This window comes from Nakaseomyces bracarensis (genome assembly GCF_045282275.1).
Source record: "Nakaseomyces bracarensis strain CBM3 chromosome Unknown Scaff7_0, whole genome shotgun sequence".
Taxonomy (NCBI): Eukaryota; Fungi; Ascomycota; class Saccharomycetes; order Saccharomycetales; family Saccharomycetaceae; genus Nakaseomyces; species Nakaseomyces bracarensis.
The window spans coordinates 285,647-306,353 of NW_027263968.1; the positions used below are offsets into that span (position 1 = coordinate 285,647).

The window sequence follows — 20,707 nt, forward strand, 5'->3', positions numbered from 1 at the left end:
TTAGATCATAGATTGGTTGTATAAAAATGATGTAGGTTTTTAATAGACAAATATCCAATTCCATTAAAAATTAAATATAGATAAAAAACAGAGGCATTGATTGTAATTAGTTTTTAAAAATAATAAAAAAAATCTTCAAAAAAGAAATAAGCCCTGTAGGGGGCTCGAACCCCTAACCTTATGATTAAGAGTCATACGCGCTACCGATTGCGCCAACAAGGCTTATTATTTATGTTGTATAAAATAAATTCATTGTAATACATACTAAAAGGAAGCTCCATATATATAAGTAGTTGTTTGTACGCTGAGTTATGAATCAGGTTCATTTTATTCTTTGCATGTAATATTAGTAGATTGAATATAATTTTTATTTATTTTATTAGTTTTAGGATAGCAGCCTACCCAAATTATAGAGAGTTCAAACCGAAAAGGAAACCAAGCTCACGGGTACCCAATTTGTTAATATCCTTCATCTTCTTAGCATTCATTGCGGCATCCACCATTTCTCTTTTCAATTTCTGCAGTTCTAAAATTCTATCTTCCACAGAGTTCCGGACAAATAAGCGATGTACTGTAACACTTCTAGTTTGACTAATTCTGTAGCAACGATCTTGCGCTTGCTCTTCAACATATGGATTCCAAAATGGATCAACAAGTACCACATGGTTAGCACATGTTAACGTTAGACCAGAATTACCTGCTTTCATCGAGATCAAAAGGATTCTCTTGTCGTCTTCACTATAAAATCTATTAATAATTTCAGACCGATGTTTAGCATTAATGTCACCAGTATATTTCAAACAGGGCATATTTTTTCTCTTCGATAAGATATATTCTAATAGGTCAAGAAAGGTTGTAAACTGTGAAAATATAATTAATTTTTCTGTGTCAGATTTATCAAAAACGTCATTTATTATATCAATACACTGATTCATCTTAGTAGAAGGGACTAGCTTTTGCAAATCCGGGGTATACGAGTTTTTCTTTCTGTCTTTCTGCTTAACCATTTCTCTCTGGAACTCTTCATATAATTGTTCTCTAGTAAATCCTTCGATAACGACTTGATTAAAGAGTCTTAATGATACAAAATCTTTATCATTAGTCAATTTATTACAGTCCTTACAAGGTAAATATACACTTCCTTTTGCCCCTGACTTTGCCTGTGGTTGACTTGATGCTTCTTCAGTGAAAGTTTCAATACAGGAATTACAAATCAAGTGACCACAACCAGTTAAAACTGATGTGGATTCAGGTTCCAGTTGTTCCATACACCATAAACATGTCATAGAATCATTAGCAGAATTAACAGTATCAATGGCTTCTGGTTTCATTTTTTTAATCACAAAATATAGTCGTAACCAGTCATTACTAAAGTTTTTACCATTAACCACTGCAGTTGCCTCAGATTTTTTCTCACCAATTATTACCAATTCTGGATGGCAGCAAGCTTGTCTTAGTCTTAATAGAAGTGTTAGAACACTTGAATAATTTCCTTGAACTTTGGACTCAAGCAGTTTTTTAGCCATCTTTTTATTTTTTGCTTCAAGTTGTTTATAAAATTCCAGTTCATCTCCTTCTAATGCCTTTTCATCAGTTTTAACAGTTTTTGGAGGTAATTCTAAGATCGATTTACCATCAATTTTATCCGATTTAGATCTTCTTAACATGATTGCTCTCAAAAGAACTCTTACTTTCTTCATAGCTTGTTTTCTGCTTTCACTATCATAGTTCTGCTTTAAGTTAGAAAATGGCTTTCCTATGTCTCGTTGAAATCTTTCCTCTCTACTATATGGTGGGATTCTCAAAAACCTAATCAGAGAGAATAATTCTTCCATGTTATTTTGAATCGGTGTTCCTGATAATATCCAGCGATACATACTATTAACAGTACAACATGCCTTGGCTGCTTGGGTTTCCTTATTTTTTATATTCTGGCCTTCATCAAGGATCATTCTATAAAACTGTGTCTCATTAGAAAAAAACGGAGACCAGTACTCATTTTTAGTTTTTAGAGAATTCATTGCCTTTATATCAGGGATTGGTGGCAATTGCTTACTATCTGACTTTAGGCGTTCTGGCCAATGTTTCTTGAACTCATTAGCCAGAGTTTGATAAGATATCAAAACTACATCATTGCTAGCAATTGCTTCCCAAAATCGTGGCTTAGCTCCACTCACCCCCCCATATATAATACACTTGATGTCACTAGATTCCTTGATTTTTGTCTCAATCTCACCTTTCCATACTCTCAGGACAGAGACAGGAGCAACTATAAGATTAGTCTTCATATTCTCATCTCCTGAGCGATTAGCAAGCATTAAAGCAATTGTCTGAACAGTTTTTCCTAACCCCATATCATCTGCTAACAGGCCACCTCTTTTCTTTGAAGCCTCTGCATTCAACAACCACTGTAAACCAAGTCGTTGATGCCTCAACAAATTGACAGTCATACCCTCAGGTGTTAACGCCTCACCTTCCACTTCATCCTCACTTTGTTTCAAATTTTCGAGAAGAGATCTGATTTGCTCTTGATCCTGGACAGAATGCACATTTGTGATTGCTTGTAAACCACTGGAATTAATATCATCTGAAGGATTTATCGGTTGACCGAAGGACATTGATTGGACAGTACTCCAATTTAGTAGCTCGCCTTCTGTTACCGGTACACCGTAAATCCTGAGATTTTCATATAGTTTTTCCATTTTCAAACCTTGCTGTTTTAATTGAATTACATTTCGACCAATTGTTTCCTTATCTGAAAGCATTGGTGGTCTACCTTCATCAATTTCCAATCTAAAATTCTGTAACTGTTTTAACATCTCAAGTAACCTCCATTTAATCTCCATATTTCTGTCGGATTTTTGGATCAAATTCATTGCTACATCAATGCTTTTGAAAAATTGATCTCTTCGATCAGGGTTGATAATATCTGGTACAGTATATTTGATACCATAATCTTGCAATCTCTCAAAAACTATCGGCATCTTTACTCCATTATGGTGCAAAGCTTGAGCAGCATCTGCACAAGCTCTTCGTAAGGTTTTATCACAGAAACTACCATTTTCAAAGGTTTGTTTATAGGAAACGAGCGTGTTTAAATAATGATACAGTTGATTTTTGGTCACAACTGACCTTGATGTATTTTTCATTAATAGATCTCTTGCCATATTAATCGATTTAATAAAGAGATCATCGATAGGCGGTGCACCGTGCATTCCTTGCATGTTTTTATTATCATCAAATTGCTCAACGCTAAGACTGTTAATTTTTTGCTCGAGCTCTCTTAACAATTGTGTGTGCATATCACGGGACAGTGATCCATTTTGAAACATTTCATTTAATATATCTCGTTCAACCAGATACTTTTTCCTCTCATCTACAAATTTTTTATTACTTTCATCTCTAGTTTTATGCTGAATTTCTTTTTTTGTTTTATCTAATTGTTCTGATTTATGTTTCTGAACAGAATGCCATTTTGTATTGGCCTCATTTAATTTTTGAGCAACATTATCGAGCTTCAGCCGTGTTGCATCTCTATCAGATTTAAGTTTATTGACTACATTTATAGCCTCATTAATTAGAATTTGTTGTGTTGAGCTAGCTTCAGTTTGCCTGGTAGCTGATCGAAGTAATAATTTCCATCTCTTTTCTGCCTCATCCAATTTCTTTTGTCTTGCTACCAGTTTTCTTTGAAGAATAATGTGTGTATTTTGCAAATTTCCAATATTATTCTTGAGTTCTGCTTCCTTTTTATTAAAGTGTTTTGCGAGCATTTTGTAATTTTCCTGTAACTCATCAATTGTAAGGTCAGTTTTCTTATGGAGTCCTTCTATATCTTCATTAGCTTCATTTTTCACAAGATCTAAAATGGGAACTTCTTCTTTTACTTGTTCATAGTCATTTGAGATAGAGTTTTTATTCTTTAGCTTCGAATCAAGGTAATTGGAATCATTATTATCATCATCATCAGATAAAACTATAATATCGACGTCATCATTATTAGCTAACTGAGCTGCAGGTTCATCAGAAAATTTTTTCCTTTTCCTTTCTGAATTATCTGAGTCGTACATTTTCTGAGAGTCATTAGAATCGGATCCAGTACCGTGATTAGATATTGGGGTGGCCACTGCATATGCACTACGCTTTTTCCCGGGGCTACCATTTCCAAGTCCTTTTAGTCTCATTGTCCCAGGTGAGCCACCATCGAGTAGTGGGCTGCTAGAGGTATCCTTCTTAATATTTATGTTTTTACTATCTTTTGGAGTACTCGGAAGTGTAGATAACGTGTTACTCTCAATACCTTTATTCAAGGTCGTTCTTTGTTCTAGTAATTTTTGCATTCGTTCCTTATTCGTCACTAGCCTATTCATAGCCTGTCTATTAGAGGCTACTGGTAATTCGTCATCCTCCTCTTGGGATAACAGTAGTTTCTCATCGTCAGTCTTACCTACGTATTGATTATCGTTAAACGAAAACTGCTCCTCATCCTTATTATTCGAGTTTAACGAGGCATCACCCTCATCGAGTTTAGCACTATTATCTCTAGTAATACCATCAGCTACGGTATTTTTTAATCCTCCAGGTAGTTCTCCTAGAGCATTATATTCTTCCACATCTGAGTCTTCCAGAGTAAGATCAATAGTTGTTACGTTTTGCATCTCAAAAAGTCTATAAAAAAGGCATAAAAAGTGTGCAAATTAATTCAGTCTATGTTATTCTACCAATTAATCACTAATTTATTAACAATGAAGCTTGATATTTCCAAATATATGCAAATCGGCAATCAATATATAGCAACTAGTACCACTGTACAGGGACTAAATAGTTAGCAAAAAACGTAGTGAGCAAATACTTTAATGGTTTTAATAAACCTCAGAACTCCTTAATATTCACGTATCTACCACTTCTGAGTTGTATTATGGTTTAATCATCAATAAAATAGAAGTAAGGCATCACAAATATATTAGTGTAATTTTGTGTGTGCGCCAAAACGCGGAATTTATTAACCCGGGTAATATATCAATAAAATAAAAACTTAAAATAACTATAGTAGCTAATATGAAAGTATCCATTAAGTTGAAAGTATCCATTAAGACCATTAAATATTATTCGAACGCAAAACTACAACATTAATTTTAGTTGTATTATTAATCTATATTATAAACCGGGAAATGTAAACTAGACAAACAGATAGAGAAATTTTTATATAAGATAGTAAGATAGTCATTGTAGAAACAAGTCTCAATGGTGCTCAAATACACGGCAATTGTTAGACAAATGAAAAAGAAAGTTATTTGAATTGATCACAGTGCAATAGGTAGAAAACGTCAGAATTAATAGTGTTAATTCGATTAAAAATTAAAAAAAGGAAGTCAAAAATAAAAATAAAAATAAAAATAAACCTGGGCCAAGTATAATAAATACGGTTATTAATTTTTGTTGTCAATTTGAACTCTTTCTTCTGTCTCCTTTGTTATGATTCACAGTATGCAGGTAAAGTCTGGTAAACGAAAGCAAAGAGAAATGCTGGTATAAGAAAAAAAGGCAAAAATTTAATGATGATAAACATCTAGAAAATAAAAAATAAAAGCAGATTATAATTTGTAAATTTTTTGAGTAAAATAATGTCATTTTTGATGGAAGCCAGTTCCAAATAAACGTAGTAACATCGGAGAGTCATTCAAGGGAAGAACGAAAAATAATAAAGCGAAAAATATGAGAGAAAATTTAAGGCTTATAGGGATTAAATGATTTATTGGAAACCGCATTGATTTGGGTACCATCTATCAGATAATGGTTGTGGGAATAAGCCATACTCAATCAATCTAGAAGCGTCCCATTCTATACTGGTTTCTGTTTTCCAGCACCAGAAGATCCAGCCTCCTCTCAATTCAAAAGCGTCTAGTTGAGCTTCGATGTACCTTCTTGTGTTCTGCTTTCTTTCTTCCGTCCAAGAGTTAATATCCTCATTGTTAGCACAGGACCCAATGTAGTAGGAACCAGCGCCATTTTTCCAGAATGATCCGTCGTATCTGGCACCAATTCCTACACCATTCAACCACTTGGTACAATCGGTCAATGCAGCACTCCACTCACCAGCAACCGTCCAGTGTGCTTCATTCAAGACACCGGTTCCCCAAGCACAAGCGACGCTGACATGGGTATCAATGTCACGAGAACATTCTTCTGGACTGAAGACCTGGTAGTGGTGATGATCAACAGTAACACCCCAAGTATCCTGGTCTAAAGTTAAGAAATCATCCCAGTAATTGTATGGTTGAAAAGCGTCGTGAATAATAATATTCTGTGACTTCTGCACAGTATCTCTTAAGTATTCATAGGCAGGTTGATAGTAACTGTACTTCAACTTATCCATATCAATAGCTGGTCCCAGTGGCTCGTTAATCAACTCAACACCAATGACAGTTTCTATAAACTCATCTTGGGAATACTTGTTCAACAAGTAGTTGATAACATCAGTGGTCACTTGGGTGAAGTAGTCTTCAGCAGGGAATCCAATAACGTCTCTTTGACCTGAATTGTCAAACCCATTCTGCGACCCTGCAGCACCGTGCAAGTCGACCCAGACCTTCAAACCGTATGTAGAGGCCCATTGAATAGCCTGATCCAAGAAAGCCTCTTGTTCTCCCGTAACGTATGGGTCACCGTACACGGTCTTGAAAGCCCAGTAACCAACCGGGATTCTAACCATGTTGAAACCCTTAGCGGCAATCTGTTGGAAATCCTGTTCGGTGTAGAATGACGACCAGTGACTCATTAGTTGGTCCTTGGCAGCGTCGTAGCCCAATTGCTGACAGAAGTGAAACTCATCCACTGGGATACCGTCATCGTTCTGGTCATTAGTTCTGAACTGTTCAAAGAGGGATGGAGTGATATATGGCTCAAGGACTAACCAACCACCTATGTTGACACCTCTCATAGTTTCAGAGCCGTAATCAAACAGTCTTTTCTCGAGCTTAGAACCCGGAACCACCCTATGTGGCCCAACAGGCAGACCATATACAAGCGCTATAAAGAATGAAACGAATAATAATGTAATTGAAACCATTATTTATTCTAGTTAGTTTTTTTTTTTGCAATTGTTCTATTGTTTTATTATTATTACTATCTTATTAATATATTGTGTTCTCCCCTCTCCAATAAAAAATACAAAAAAAACTCTTTATTTTTATTTTTATGTTATACTATTGTAGTATTTATATTTATTATTATAATAATTTTTTATTCCTTCTTCTTCTATCAAGAATCTTTATCAAAAAGAGATGAGTATTATATTAATTTTTTTTTTTTTTGAATTTTACAATCCTATTTATATGGTAAGATAAGTACACATTATTCGAAGATAGTTTTTTTTTCTTTCTTTCTTTCCCTTTTACTTTTCTTTTGACTCAATAAATGGTACTATATTGGGATTAGTTATAAAGTACTATAAATGACGTAAAGAATTAATACACATAAAAAAAAACCGAATGGAGAGGTTAATTTAACTTATTTTAGTTGATAAATATTGTTCAAGAGATGTGCATTAAGGCAAATCATTAAAACAAAGCAAAACGAAACGAAACAGCTCATCGCGTATTTTAATTTTTTTTGTGATTGTTTGATTTTTTTTGTGTCCACCGCACAATCTCACTCACTTTACACAAGAGAGAGAGAGTTTTTCCGAAGTATTTATAGAACCCTTTGGAGCATTTCTTTTTATTTTTTTTTGTTTCCCACCCCCAGTTTGTTCTTAGACGGTGATAGTGTTTCTATTTCTAATGAATTCTTAAATGGTTGGGTTTGGATACCCCAGCCAGGCTGATTAAAATATTAATGCTCCTGGCTGGTTTCTTCATCACTCATCTCTTATTAAACTCCCTAGTTAAAACAATGAACGGCAAAGTGCACTGCAAAGTTATACAAAACAAAGATACACGTTATAAAAAAAAGAAATGTTCCCTCGTACAACGTCCTGCTTGATCTCTCTGTAACCTCTCTATATATATGTTTTTAGGAGTTTGGATGTGAGGTGGTGGAGACCACGAGTTTAGTTGAAAGGAATAAAAACCACCACTGCGGGTTCCAGGCTGGGTTTTTTTTTTAAGAAATAAGACTTATTTCCCGAATAGGTAACAAAATACCGGAACGAACGAATGCCCCCCACCCCTGTCAAAATTTACTATAGTATAAGGGTGCTATTATTAGTTATTTAGTAGATTAAAATGGACTAAAGATATACGTCGCATCATTATAAGCACGTGAGGTTAGAGGGTAATATAGAAAAATAAAAAAAAATAAAAAAAAAGACGTGTTATTTGTCTCTTCAATAATAAAGAAATAAGATATATAATAACAACACCCTGGCATATGTTGAAGCTATCAGTAGGAGATAAACAATTCTTTCTTTTCTTTTTCTGTAAAGGAATGGGCGGCAAATCTTTATATACATAAGATTTACCTTCACCATTAGGGGAATGCGGAGCGGGAAGAAATCGTCATCCCCAGATATACACCGAAAGTAAATCTCTCCCCCTGTTCTTATTATAAACACTAGCGGGTAAAAAGACAAACAACCGTAGTCAAGTGTATAGAAAACAACCGTTATTCATTTTGCTATGCTCTTTACAAAACTGATACGTAGATTTGTTAACAACTTAAAACATTACAATAACGTAATCTAATCTTAGTTTGGATTTACACTGTACCTTCCCCCCATACACACATACATACACCTTAACGCTAGTTCAAGTGTGACCTTATCACCAGTTAGAAAGTGTAGTATAGATAGGAACAAGAAAAACGGAGAAAATCTAATGAAATACTCCCAGATCGATGGTGAGGCTGTAGTTTCCCTAAATAAATGAGAACACTTTCTCGGGGCACGGGGCGGGGGCGGTGGAGAGAGAGAACTATAATATTACATAATCTTGACATGCTGGCAGATTGCTTATTCTGTTTCATTAAAATATCCTTAAAAAGCTTAATTCTTTTTTGTGGGAGCGTACACGTTTAATCTTTCCTCATTCAGGCTTTCTTTATTCTTATCTTCCTCCTCCATCTCCTTTTGACGGTCAGCTAACTTGTCGTTCCGTATCCATCCACCTAACTCAACTCTATACCCAGTAAAGGAACGGACCGGTATTTCCTGTTCTACTTGGGTCCATGGTTGGACCTTTTCTCTTTTATCCTTATTCTCTATCACTTCCTTTTTCAGTTCATCACTACTCATTTTTTTTCTATCACTATTTCTATTTCTAATCTAAAAGAGTTTTGAACAGGTTTATACTACTCACACTCAATAATATTTGCTCTCTTATATATCATTTGCTAGGTCCTATTTCCCTTTCTTTATTTTCCAATTTTTTTTTTGTATGGCAAAATAAACGCGTTTCTCTTTATTTGAACAAAAAAAACAATATAAAACAAATCCCAACCAAGATCAAAATACCCATAAATTAAAAATCAAAAATCAAAAATCGATCATTAGTTATTAAAAAAATCTAGACTTCTTTATGATTTTATTCTAATCGGCATCATAGATTCTACTTAACTTCTATTATAAAAAGAAAAAAAAAGAAAAAAAAAAACACTAACTAATATTAAAAATTTTATATATGTGATCAGTACCTAGATACCAAAATTACCACTTCTTATATCGTTATATAATTTCTTTTGTTCTCGCTTCTTATTCATGTTAACACCATGTAGTTTATTCACATGGCCCATAGGTGCCATAGGAACCATAGGCGGAATGTAGTCAGCCGGAGCACCCGCACCTGCACCAAAATTACTTTGTCTCTTATGTGGGCTATGTGGAGGCATTAACGGTTGAGAATACTGAGGATTTGGCATCATCATTTGTGGATTACCAGCACCATTGCCATTACGATAACCACCGGCCATAGGTTGCGGTTGCTGAGGCACCGGCATAAATTGACCATATTGTGATGGTGAATTTGGCATCCTTTTGTTGTTATACTGCGGATAGTATCCATCCTGGGCGGGGGGTGGTGGCATCATTTGACCATACCCACTGTTGTCACTGTACCCTTGTGGTGGGTACATATTTTGTTGATATTGTTGTTGCTGCGGATACTGCTGCTGTTGCAAACGTTGTGGAGGATAGCCACCATGCTGTTGTTCCATGTACGGATCTTGTTGTGGAGATGCATAATCAGATTGATTATTCATTGGATAACCCATCTTCTTTTGAGGTGTATGAAAAGGCTGCTGCTGAGGTAGTCGCTCTTGACTACCAGGCACGTTTAGATGCTTCCTTGCGACATTTTCTGCACTACTCATTGGAGAACCTGAGTAAATCTTATTTCCTATTGGAGGAGGAATTTGTGTAGGCATAGCGTCTTGGAAACTTGGAGACGAGACCATACCACCGTGGTGTGGTTTAGGTATAGGTATAGGTATGTTAGATTTCATAGGGGGTTGAGGAGACATAGATTTCTTCTCAGGAGATTGTGACCTATATGCTTGATTTGGTAATGCTGAATTGAATTGATGATTTTGTTGTGGGTGACGATTGTTACTCATCTTTTTAGGCGTGGGTATCATTTGAGGATTTGGCACCATTTGAGGATTTGGTATCATTTGATGGTTTACAGAATGTTCTTGTAGCGGAGGCTGTGGAATAGCTTTAGAAACTTCATATTGATCTCGTGATGGAGATAAAATATCATTCTTATTATAAGGAATTTTAGTTTGTGGCCCCCGAGGAGTGCTTGGAAGAGCTTGGTTTGTTCTTTCCGGCGAAATATTACGCTTAGATTGTCCTACAGGAGAATGTCTACTGCCTTGATCGTTAGTGTATGTCGATGGATTTGGATAACGATTTGCTTCTGGTACAGATTCTTGAGGATAATTAGAGTTATTATCAGGCTGTTGGTAAGATAAATCAGGAGATCTCCTGGTCATTGGAGTTTTTGAGTCATTTGTTGGGGATAAATAATCATTGGAGTTCATTGGTGAAGAGTTCTTATTCTTCACCAGCCTTGGAGTACGATCAATATCGTTTGACATTGATACAGGTACCCTCGAATATGGGCTTCGTTCATGGTTAACTAACTGAGGTTCCAAACCTTTCTTTGTATTTGGCAGATCAAGACTATCGACCAAGGATTCCGATGTACCAGTGCTGATTTTCAAAGAGTGAACTGCAAGAGAATCAGTACTTTGAATTTCATTTCTTTTGTATTGATCAAATTTAGTAACTCCTTTTAGGATATCGTCACTGTTTTCTATCGCATCAGCATCTTGATATTCGAAGGCCATCATCTGTTCAACCATTCCACTCAAGTCCTCAATAGTGCCATCAGTAATTCTTTTTTCTTCCTTTGGTATAATTCTTTGTTCCTTTGAAGGTCTTTTTTCCTCCTTCTCAGGTGCTCTGTCTTCGTGTATAGGTTTTATATCATCATTATTTGCTCGTAAATCTGGCCTAGAAGGTCTTTGTCGAATATTAAATTTGTTTGGCTGCGCTGGTCGCTGGTAAGCATGTGCTTGTTGATTGTTCAACTCTGAATTACTGACCGGCGTTATGTAACCATGATTATTTGTTCGTTTATCATCCAACAATTGATCACCTTCTATATCAGGGAGTTCAATACTGAAACCTTTGTCATCTGGTTTTATATCCGGTAACTGATAACTCATAGGATCACTTAAATCTGTGAGAGGTGCTGAGTCATCATATTTATGGCTCTTGAATTTTTTCTTGATATCTGATGTTGCTTCTTTATGTTCTGTTTCAGAGTTTCCACTTTTCTTTCGTAAATTATGTAATGGGTTCCATTTCTGAATTTTGTTCTTCATATTGTTCTTATCTTTTCGTGCATCTAAATCAATTACTGTGTGATACCCAGATGTATTAGTGGATTTTGGATTCATGGCTACACTATTTTGGGGTACTTCATTCTGGAATTTTTCATATACAGGTGTTATATTTCGATTAGTGGAAGATTGTGAAGTAGGTTCGCTGAACGTATCAGATTCGAAGCTAGTATTAATAGAATCCTTTTTAGCTTTCATGGATTTTTGTCTCTCTTCATCAATTATATGTTCTAGTACTAAATCGGATTCTTGAAAAACTACCCATTTCTTAAAACCATCAAATTCAAACTCTAAAATTAAAGAACGTCCAAAAATTTTCTTTTTCTCTGAGGTCTGTTCGTAGGATAACGTAGAAAGCCATGTCCAAATAAAATAATCATCAATATCAATACGTTTGACATCAATTTTAGAGCGTAAATTTAAATCATTAGGTAGAGCCTTTCTAGGTGCCCAGCCAGCCTGGAAGGTTGAATGTTTTGTAGACATTTCTTTCATTAAGCGTCTTGATTCCTGGGACATTTTTCTGCTTATTCCTTCAACATTGTTTTTCTTTTTGAATAATGATTTTAGTAATGCATAATCTTCTCTAGCTTCAAACGCGTCGTGATGATCAAAATTCAACATTTCGTTACATCTTTCCAATAACTGCCAAGGTTTCCTTGAAAATGTACTTGTATGAAGAGTGACTAAAGGAATAGTTAATATTGTCTCTGAAGCAAAAGCCGTAGATTTCAAAGGAGGGTATTCACTATTGAACAGTAGATTCTTTAGCGTTTTCGGAAGCTTTGCATTTTCTATATCTTTCGGTACAAAACTCCTTAAAAATGCCAATAGTAAATGAAACATAGCATCAGACCCGGGGATCCATTGGTCAAACCCGTCCTTGATTGAGTTATTAACAGTTTTCGATGACTTCGAATCAAAGTCATAATCATGGTTCTGATCTGGAAATTTGCCGAATGCCCACACAGCACACATTTTAGAAATCTTCCTGGCACTCATCTTATTAACTTTAGAGTTTGAAGATATTGTAACTATGAGGTCGAAAAAATCGTACACTATGGATGCATGATTTGGTGATGCGAGACACTGAGGCATAATCTCAAGGAACGATTTTCTCGGGTAGTCCTTATCCTTTTCTCGGAGTTTGAACTCGTTATACGCTTTCCAACCAACAACCTCTGCACCAGGCAGTCTGCACCAGATATATTTCAACGCTTGGAACAATGTCCACACATCACACTTGGAGATTATCTTCAGCTGCTTCTTCTCGTTGACAGGCTGCCCGTTACCTAGAGGGAACACCTGGTTCAGGAAGCCCAACAGTTTTTCATTAGTCTGCTCAGGCCTCAACGGTATCATCAGATACTCTACATCTGTACCTCTATCCTTCAACTCCGCTGTAATTAAATGTATAACACCCTTGACATTACTCCTAGAGAATTCATGGAAAAATTCAAACTCATCTTGATCCAGATTATCAACAGGTTTCTGCTTCTTCACCGGATGTTTCCGACTAGGAATATCCATCTCGGTCTTGCTTTCCGTCCCTTGTGGCATGGGCACTGTAGGTAATGGTTTAGTTGCCGTCGTCATATATTTCTTTCTTTCTATTTTTCTTTCTCTTGTTTTTAAAATAATTAATAAGAATGGATTAAAAACATCTAATACTAACTCTGAAATCTTTAGAATCCAATTTTATTTTTAGCTTTTTTTAATATCCCTCTTTTTCTTTTTCCAGTGAGATCAGATCAAACTTTTTATTGTTATTTATAGAATTATATTCTTTCTAACCTGTAATATAGTAGTAATGTAGTTTAATAAAAATATAATATAATACAATACAAATGTAATATATTATATTAGATTATAAACTATTACAGCTTATCTTCTATAAACTAAATTTAAGATAAAAAAAAAATGATAATAAAAACAATGAATACAAGAGATCAAAATGAGATGGATCCCAAAGCAAAGCAAGTTAAAAATAAAAACAAAATAAAAATAAAAATAAAATCTTGAAAAAAAATTATAAATTAAAAATAAACAAAAGAAAGACGAGATGAACAAATAAAAGAAAAGAGAAGCTATTGAACGAGGTACAAGCTGCCAAAACAAGAACAAAAAAAAATAAAAAATTCGCGTGTCCGTAGGCAAGTATATATCACATGAGGACAAGACGGATGATTTAATACTAAATATTAACATATGTGGTTTATTTTTTATATACATCAAGGGATATTAATATTATTTAACTTATCTAATAGGATATTATTTACTTATTTCCTTTGCTTTGCGAAACAAGTAGGAAATGTAGATGGGGGGGGGGGGGGAAAGCAAAGAAATTTCTCTAAAGAAAAAAAAAAGTATTTACAAGTTCTTGTTTTTAAAAACTTTCTTTTATAATTCTTTACTCGATGATACGAGTAATTAGACCTGTACCAACAGTTCTACCACCTTCTCTGATGTTGAAACGTTGACCGACTTCCATTGGAGTTGGGTGGACTAATTCACATTCCATTTCGACGTTGTCACCTGGCATGACTTGTTGGGAGTGGTCTTCGACGGACTCTGGGAACTTCATGACGACGGTAACGTCAGCTGTTCTGATGAACATCTGTGGTCTGTAGTTTTCACCGAATGGAGAGTGTCTACCACCTTCTTCCTTGGACAAAATGTACAAGGAGGCTAGGATCTTTGTGTGGGCCTTGACGGTACCTGGCTTAGCCATGACCATACCTCTCTTCAATTGGTCTCTTCTGATACCTCTCAAAAGGATACCGGCGTTGTCACCAGCCATAGCACGGTCTAATTCCTTTCTGAACATTTCGACACCAGTGACAGTGGTCTTCAATGGGGTGGTGTTGTGGCCGACAATCTCGACTTCCTCACCTTTCTTCAACTCACCTCTCTCAACACGACCAGTGACGACGGTACCTCTACCGGAGATAGAGAAGATGTCTTCGACAGGCATTAGGAATGGTTTGTTCAAGTCTCTTTCTGGGGTTGGAATGTATTCATCGATGGCGTCCAATAGTTTCATGATAGCTTGTTCACCGATCTCTGGTTGACGACCTTCCAAGGCACATAAGGCAGAACCCATGATGATTGGAGCGTTGTCACCATCGAAACCGTATTCGTTCAACAATTCTCTCATTTCCATTTCCACAAGTTCTAACATTTCTGGATCATCGATGGTGTCAACCTTATTGACAAAGACAACAATACGCTGGACACCGACTTGTCTAGCCAACAACAGATGTTCTCTGGTCTGAGGCATTTGACCGTCAGTGGCAGCAACAACGATAATAGCACCATCCATTTGGGCAGCACCAGTAATCATATTCTTGATGTAGTCCGCGTGACCAGGACAGTCAACGTGGGAGTAATGTCTTTTGTTGGTCTCGTATTCAACGTGTGCAGTAGAGATAGTGATACCACGGGCTCTCTCTTCGGGAGCCTTATCAATGGAACTGTAGTCCAAAAAGTCAGCACCACCTTTCTCAGCCAAAGTCTTGGTAATAGCAGCGGTCAACGTTGTCTTACCGTGGTCAACATGACCAATAGTACCAATATTCACATGAGGCTTCGTTCTGTCAAATGCAGCAGCCTGTAAACGAACAGAGGTAGCAAAAGTCCTACTGACTTTGCCCCACACTGGCCTCACTCTCATCCCCAGAGAAGGCACCAATCTAGGTAATAACACACTCATCTTGTTTTATTGTTTCCTTCTTCTTTCTTTTGTCGCTGTTCTGTATGGTGTCCAAGTACATTTGTCAAAACACAGTCTCATATTCCAAAATAAGATCCTTCTCCTTATATATGAGGTCCCTTGCGGGTCAAAAAAAAAAAAAAAAAAAAAAAATTCAAGAAAAACAAGGTATCACTAACAACGATACGATTACCCGGACACAGTTTCGGGAGTAACGGACTATCCCACTATACGGTATGGCTATGATGTGATACGGCTGCGTTATTACTAAACTATAGTATACACTGCCATGATATACTGTAGTATGCTTTGTCCATGATATGATTAAAACAGTTAGAAATTAATATATTAGAGGGTATATAGCCGGTGGTAAACAGGAATAGATAAATGCACAAAAAAAAGAATATATATATGGGTATTTTTGTAATATTTTTGTAATTAAGACTAAGATTTTTCATCTATCTCATCTTCCGTCTCAGATAGTTCTTCATCTATGGACTCTTCACGTATGAGAGATTCTTCATCGGGTACTGTGGTTCTAGAAGAGACTATAAGGATGATGACTGTTCCCACCACGATGGCGGTCACTATACCGACTATAAACCACACCACCGCGAGAAATACAATACTCTCTGTGTTATCAGCAGGAGTAACCGTCTGATCCACCTGTGGTCCTACAGAGTCATCCAGTATGAAATCCAATATATCTGTAAGCATTGTATTGTTGTATTATTGTATTGTGATATTATTGTATTGTTATATTATATTATATTGCTATGTTTGCTATTTGTCTTACCATTGTTTTATCGATGTTTATAATTCCATATGGGTTATTATAGCTTATATATTGGGAGAGAACTGAATTGGAACTAAAAAAAAAAAGGATCGTCTCTGTGTTCTTTTTCTTAAGAAATAGAAGATAATATACAGGCTAAGACCACCCCGTAGCCCAACTCAAAAAAAACTTAATTGCACTTAAAAAATAGCAAAAAAAAAAAAGGAGTTTGATCGTGGCGAAGAAACTATCGTACGAATAAAAGGTTTTATTCCCGCATAAACTGAAAAACTAAATAAAGAACTCCCAGAAGAGAAAATCCTCGCAGAGTGGGCATGAAAGACAAAAAAAAAAGGGGTGGGGGCTCCCACTATAAGCTACGTCTTTATGCTACGTCTCTATGCCGCTACGTCTTTTTCCGCATCCTGCAACTGCCCCACACAAAACAAAAAATACACATCTCTGTTACGTGATGGGCGGATGGATTATGTAACGAACCCTAAAAAAATAAAAAAAAAGAACAACTAAGGTTCCTCAATAAATAAAACCCTAAAGTCACATGTTATATACGTAGATCAGTATGACGTATAAAAAGATAGTCACGCACGCTGAGTATTCGTATATATGTATCAATATAATATTTTATGTTGACAGGAAAAAAATTTTTTTTTTTTTATACATTTTTCACTTTTTATAAGAGATGGCCTTTTATTTCTTTCACCTCTTTCAAGTGATATTTTTATTTGTAGGAAAAAGGGGGGGGTGTTCGTGTTATAAATAAAACGTTAACAATGTCTACTGTGCTTAATCAGAATACGAATACAGATATCAATGTTACAATTGATGCGTTTATTGCTAAGTTGAAGAGGAGACAGGTCGAGGACAGCTATGAGATTGCTCTGGAGACGTTGCAGATACTGATGCGGTTTTTGAGTGCGTCGCGTTGGAGTAATGTGCACGAGATGATAGAGTTGATTAGACAGCTTGGAAACCGCCTAGAGAAAGCGCATCCTACCGCATTCAGTTGTGGGAATGTGATAAGACGTATTCTTGCGGTGCTGAGAGATGAAATCGAAGAGGAGTCCAAGGAGAACAGTGCCGAGAAGAACCCACAAGGGCAAGCCGAGCCATTGATCTCCTCGATGTTTAATCTTTTGCAGAAACCTAAGGAGGAGACTACCGCGGTGCCCAATAAGAAACAGAGAAATAACAACGCATACAAGACTGATTACCGTCAAGTCGCTATCCAGGGGATCAGGGACCTAATAGACGAAATCACCAATATCGATGAAGGTATCCAGCAGATCGCTATTGATCTTATCCACGACCACGAGATCTTGCTTACACCAACGCCTGAATCTAAGACTGTCCTAAAGTTTTTGATCAGAGCTAAAGAACGTGGTAACAGAACCTTTACCGTGCTCGTCACTGAGGGTTTCCCTAATAATACAGAAAAGGCACACTCCTTTGCAAAGAAACTCGCAGAGCATCACATCGAGACCATGGTTATTCCTGACTCAGCTGTGTTTGCATTGATGTCTAGAGTCGGTAAAGTCATCATCGGTACTAAGGCAGTTTTCGTTAACGGTGGTTCCATCTCTTCCACTTCCGGTGTCTCTTCAGTATGTGAGTGTGCACGTGAATTTAAGACACCAGTGTTTGCTGTAGCAGGTCTTTTCAAATTGTCTCCATTATACCCATTCGACGTGGAAAAATTTGTTGAATTCGGTGGGTCTCAGAAGGTTTTCCCAAGAATGGATCCTAACAACCGTCTAGATACTATTAACCCAATAACAGACTACGTACCTCCTGAAAATATTGATATCTATATCACAAACATCGGTGGGTTTGCTCCAAGTTTCATATATCGTATAGCGTGGGATAACTACAAGCAAATCGATGTTCACTTAGAAACTAAGGACAAGAAATAAGTCGAAAATTTAGATTAAATTCTAATTGTTGCATACTCCATATTATGATAGAACAGTGAAGAGGTAATTTTTTTATTATTCTTATCCCTTACCGATCGGTTCATGTACAAATCAGTTGTCTAAAGAATTTAGACATGTTCGAGATAGAGCAGAAAGCCGTGTCAACGAATAAAACCAGCATTTTTATGATATTATCTCATAATTTAAGTTATAAGGCCTTTTTTTTCTATTTTTTTTTTTTTTTTTTTTTATTAATTATTCATGCATTTTAATACTGATATATTTTCTTTTACTAAGAAAATTTCTAACGATAACATTTTCCAGTTTTATTTTTTTTTGTTTTTTCTCTTTGACTTAACTTGGCATCTTAACCAAATTTATATTACGCCCTGTGCCTCGCTCGGTTACTTGTCCTAACTGGTGATCTTGAGCTGGATGATCGACCAATACTATGGATCATGGTAGTCTATCCTTTACCTTTTTGTAATGTGATGTCTATTTCCATGATCTGTTGGCGATCAATGGGCCATAAAAACATAAAAGGAAAAATTTCCTTTTTATAGACTTCTTTTGAGTACGAAATTATCGCATAAATCCCGACGATGTATTTTGTAATTAGACGGTCTTACATACTTGAAGTAAAAAAATCTTGTTTTTTCTTGTAAAAGTCATTATTATATGTTCATTTTATAATAGTAAAGTTCGTTACACATGAAAATACTTAAAAACTCTTAAAAAATGTACTGAAAGAAAGCAAAACACAACCGGAAAGCAGGTAAAGTTTAGAAATCTTGGTCTTCTACAAATCATTAATGTAATACAATGACTTACTGATTTTCCTCAGCAAATTTTTTGACGAAATCGACAAGCAATTGAACTGATTTCAAAGTTAGAGCGTTGTAGATGGAGGCTCTGAAACCACCAACCGAACGATGTCCCTTTAAACCAGTTAGCTTAGACTCACTTGCTTCCTTCAAAAACTTTTCGTCTAAACCCTCTTTCTTCAAAGTAAATACGACATTCATACTTGATCTGGCCCTAGCGGTGACAGGCAAGTTGTAGAAGTTTGGATAGCTATCTAACGCTTCGTATAGAATCTTTGCCTTTTCCTTGTTTTCCTCCTCTTGAGCAATAAGACCGCCTTTATTCAACAGATTTTTGAAAACGAGGTCCATTATATGCAGAGTGAAGATAGGTATAGTGTTGTAAGCAGAGTTATTCTTTGCCACCGTTGGGTAATCAAATGCAATTGGAGTGATTGGAATATGCAATTCAGCCAACTTATCCGTAGAGATAGCGGAGATGTTGTGCAGGATTTCCTTCTTAACAATGTACAAAGTTAGACCGGCAAGACCAATATTCTTTTGTGCACCGGCCATGATAACACCATATTTTGAGACATCAATACGACGAGACAAAATGTCACTAGACAAATCAGCAACTATTTCAATATTTGGGTCCTCAACAAGACACTTTGGCAGCGATGGCCATTCGACACCGTGTACGGTTTCGTTCTCACATAGGTAGACGTAGGCATATTTGTTACCTTTAACTCTATCACACCATTCAGACTCCTCTGGGATATCGCCGTATTTACCATCCTTGCTAAACTCCTTCGTGCTGAAGATCACTTTGGCTGGGACATGCAGTCTATGAGCTTCTTCGTAGGCCTTCTGAGACCAGGACCCAGTAACCAAGTACCCACCTGGGGCCACTTCCCCGGTCTTAGCAATGTAGGCAGCCTCTAAGTTGGTAGCCAAACTGGAGAAACCTGTAGTACCACCACCTTGCAAGAAGAACACCTCATGAGTGTCCGGAATATCTAGTAACTCCACAAGATGCGCCTTAGCATCCTCAATTACCTTGGTGGCATCCTTAGAACGGTGAGAAATCTCACCAATACCTAGACCAAGCCCATTATAGTTAATCAAATCCTTAGCAGCCTGTTGCAACACCGGAGTTGGCAATTGAGCTGGACCAGCTCCGAAATGGTTAGGTTCTTCTCTATCAAGACTCATTTTTTATTATTAATGTTATTGATGTTATTATTGTACGATTTTGTATGTAAAAGAGAATCAAAGAAGTAATTTTAACCAACCCATTGTTCAAATATTAGTGTGTTTATATATATATAAAAAAAAGGGTTTCAGCTGTGAGAAACTGTAGCAGTAATTTATTTTCTTCCTAAGTAACAATCTGAAAAAAAAAAAACGTGACCGAAGACAACAAAAAAAAAGAGTCACCAAAAAATTAAAAATAAAAAATCGTGAAACCACTTTTAAAGGATAAGGCATGTGCTTTGTTCGTAGGATATTATATACAATTTGTGACTGTCTAAACACCCACACACCCACATACATCCGTGCATTTTGTTTTATAATTACATTTTCTTAATAAAGAAGACAAGAAAAGCGGTATTGCTGCTAAAAAATATTACAGGGAGGG

At 36.2% G+C, this 20,707-nt stretch overlaps 6 protein-coding genes across 6 annotated transcripts; all 6 read right to left on the bottom strand.

Annotated features, from left to right (window-relative positions):
- Positions 1–407: 407 nt before the first annotated feature.
- On the bottom strand, positions 408–4,658 carry ULS1 (translocase ULS1; the record flags this gene model as incomplete). The annotated part of the gene is made up of 1 exon (XM_071051757.1): positions 408–4,658. The coding sequence occupies one exon, from the start codon at positions 4,656–4,658 to the stop codon at positions 408–410; it is 4,251 nt and encodes a 1,416-aa protein (XP_070907147.1).
- Positions 4,659–5,752: 1,094 nt separating this feature from the next.
- Positions 5,753–7,069, bottom strand: SPR1 (glucan 1,3-beta-glucosidase; the record flags this gene model as incomplete). The annotated part of the gene is made up of 1 exon (XM_071051758.1): positions 5,753–7,069. The coding sequence occupies one exon, from the start codon at positions 7,067–7,069 to the stop codon at positions 5,753–5,755; it is 1,317 nt and encodes a 438-aa protein (XP_070907148.1).
- A 1,914-nt stretch (positions 7,070–8,983) lies between these two features.
- IES4 (Ies4p) lies at positions 8,984–9,232 on the bottom strand (the record flags this gene model as incomplete). Its single annotated transcript, XM_071051759.1, has 1 exon — positions 8,984–9,232. The coding sequence occupies one exon, from the start codon at positions 9,230–9,232 to the stop codon at positions 8,984–8,986; it is 249 nt and encodes an 82-aa protein (XP_070907149.1).
- A 398-nt stretch (positions 9,233–9,630) lies between these two features.
- On the bottom strand, positions 9,631–13,440 carry MSB1 (Msb1p; the record flags this gene model as incomplete). The annotated part of the gene is made up of 1 exon (XM_071051760.1): positions 9,631–13,440. The coding sequence occupies one exon, from the start codon at positions 13,438–13,440 to the stop codon at positions 9,631–9,633; it is 3,810 nt and encodes a 1,269-aa protein (XP_070907150.1).
- Positions 13,441–14,254: 814 nt separating this feature from the next.
- TUF1 (translation elongation factor Tu) lies at positions 14,255–15,556 on the bottom strand (the record flags this gene model as incomplete). Its single annotated transcript, XM_071051761.1, has 1 exon — positions 14,255–15,556. One exon carries the CDS (start codon positions 15,554–15,556, stop codon positions 14,255–14,257), a length of 1,302 nt encoding a protein of 433 aa, XP_070907151.1.
- A 3,533-nt stretch (positions 15,557–19,089) lies between these two features.
- SER1 (O-phospho-L-serine:2-oxoglutarate transaminase) lies at positions 19,090–20,280 on the bottom strand (the record flags this gene model as incomplete). Its single annotated transcript, XM_071051762.1, has 1 exon — positions 19,090–20,280. One exon carries the CDS (start codon positions 20,278–20,280, stop codon positions 19,090–19,092), a length of 1,191 nt encoding a protein of 396 aa, XP_070907152.1.
- Between the last annotated feature and the right edge of the window lie 427 nt (positions 20,281–20,707).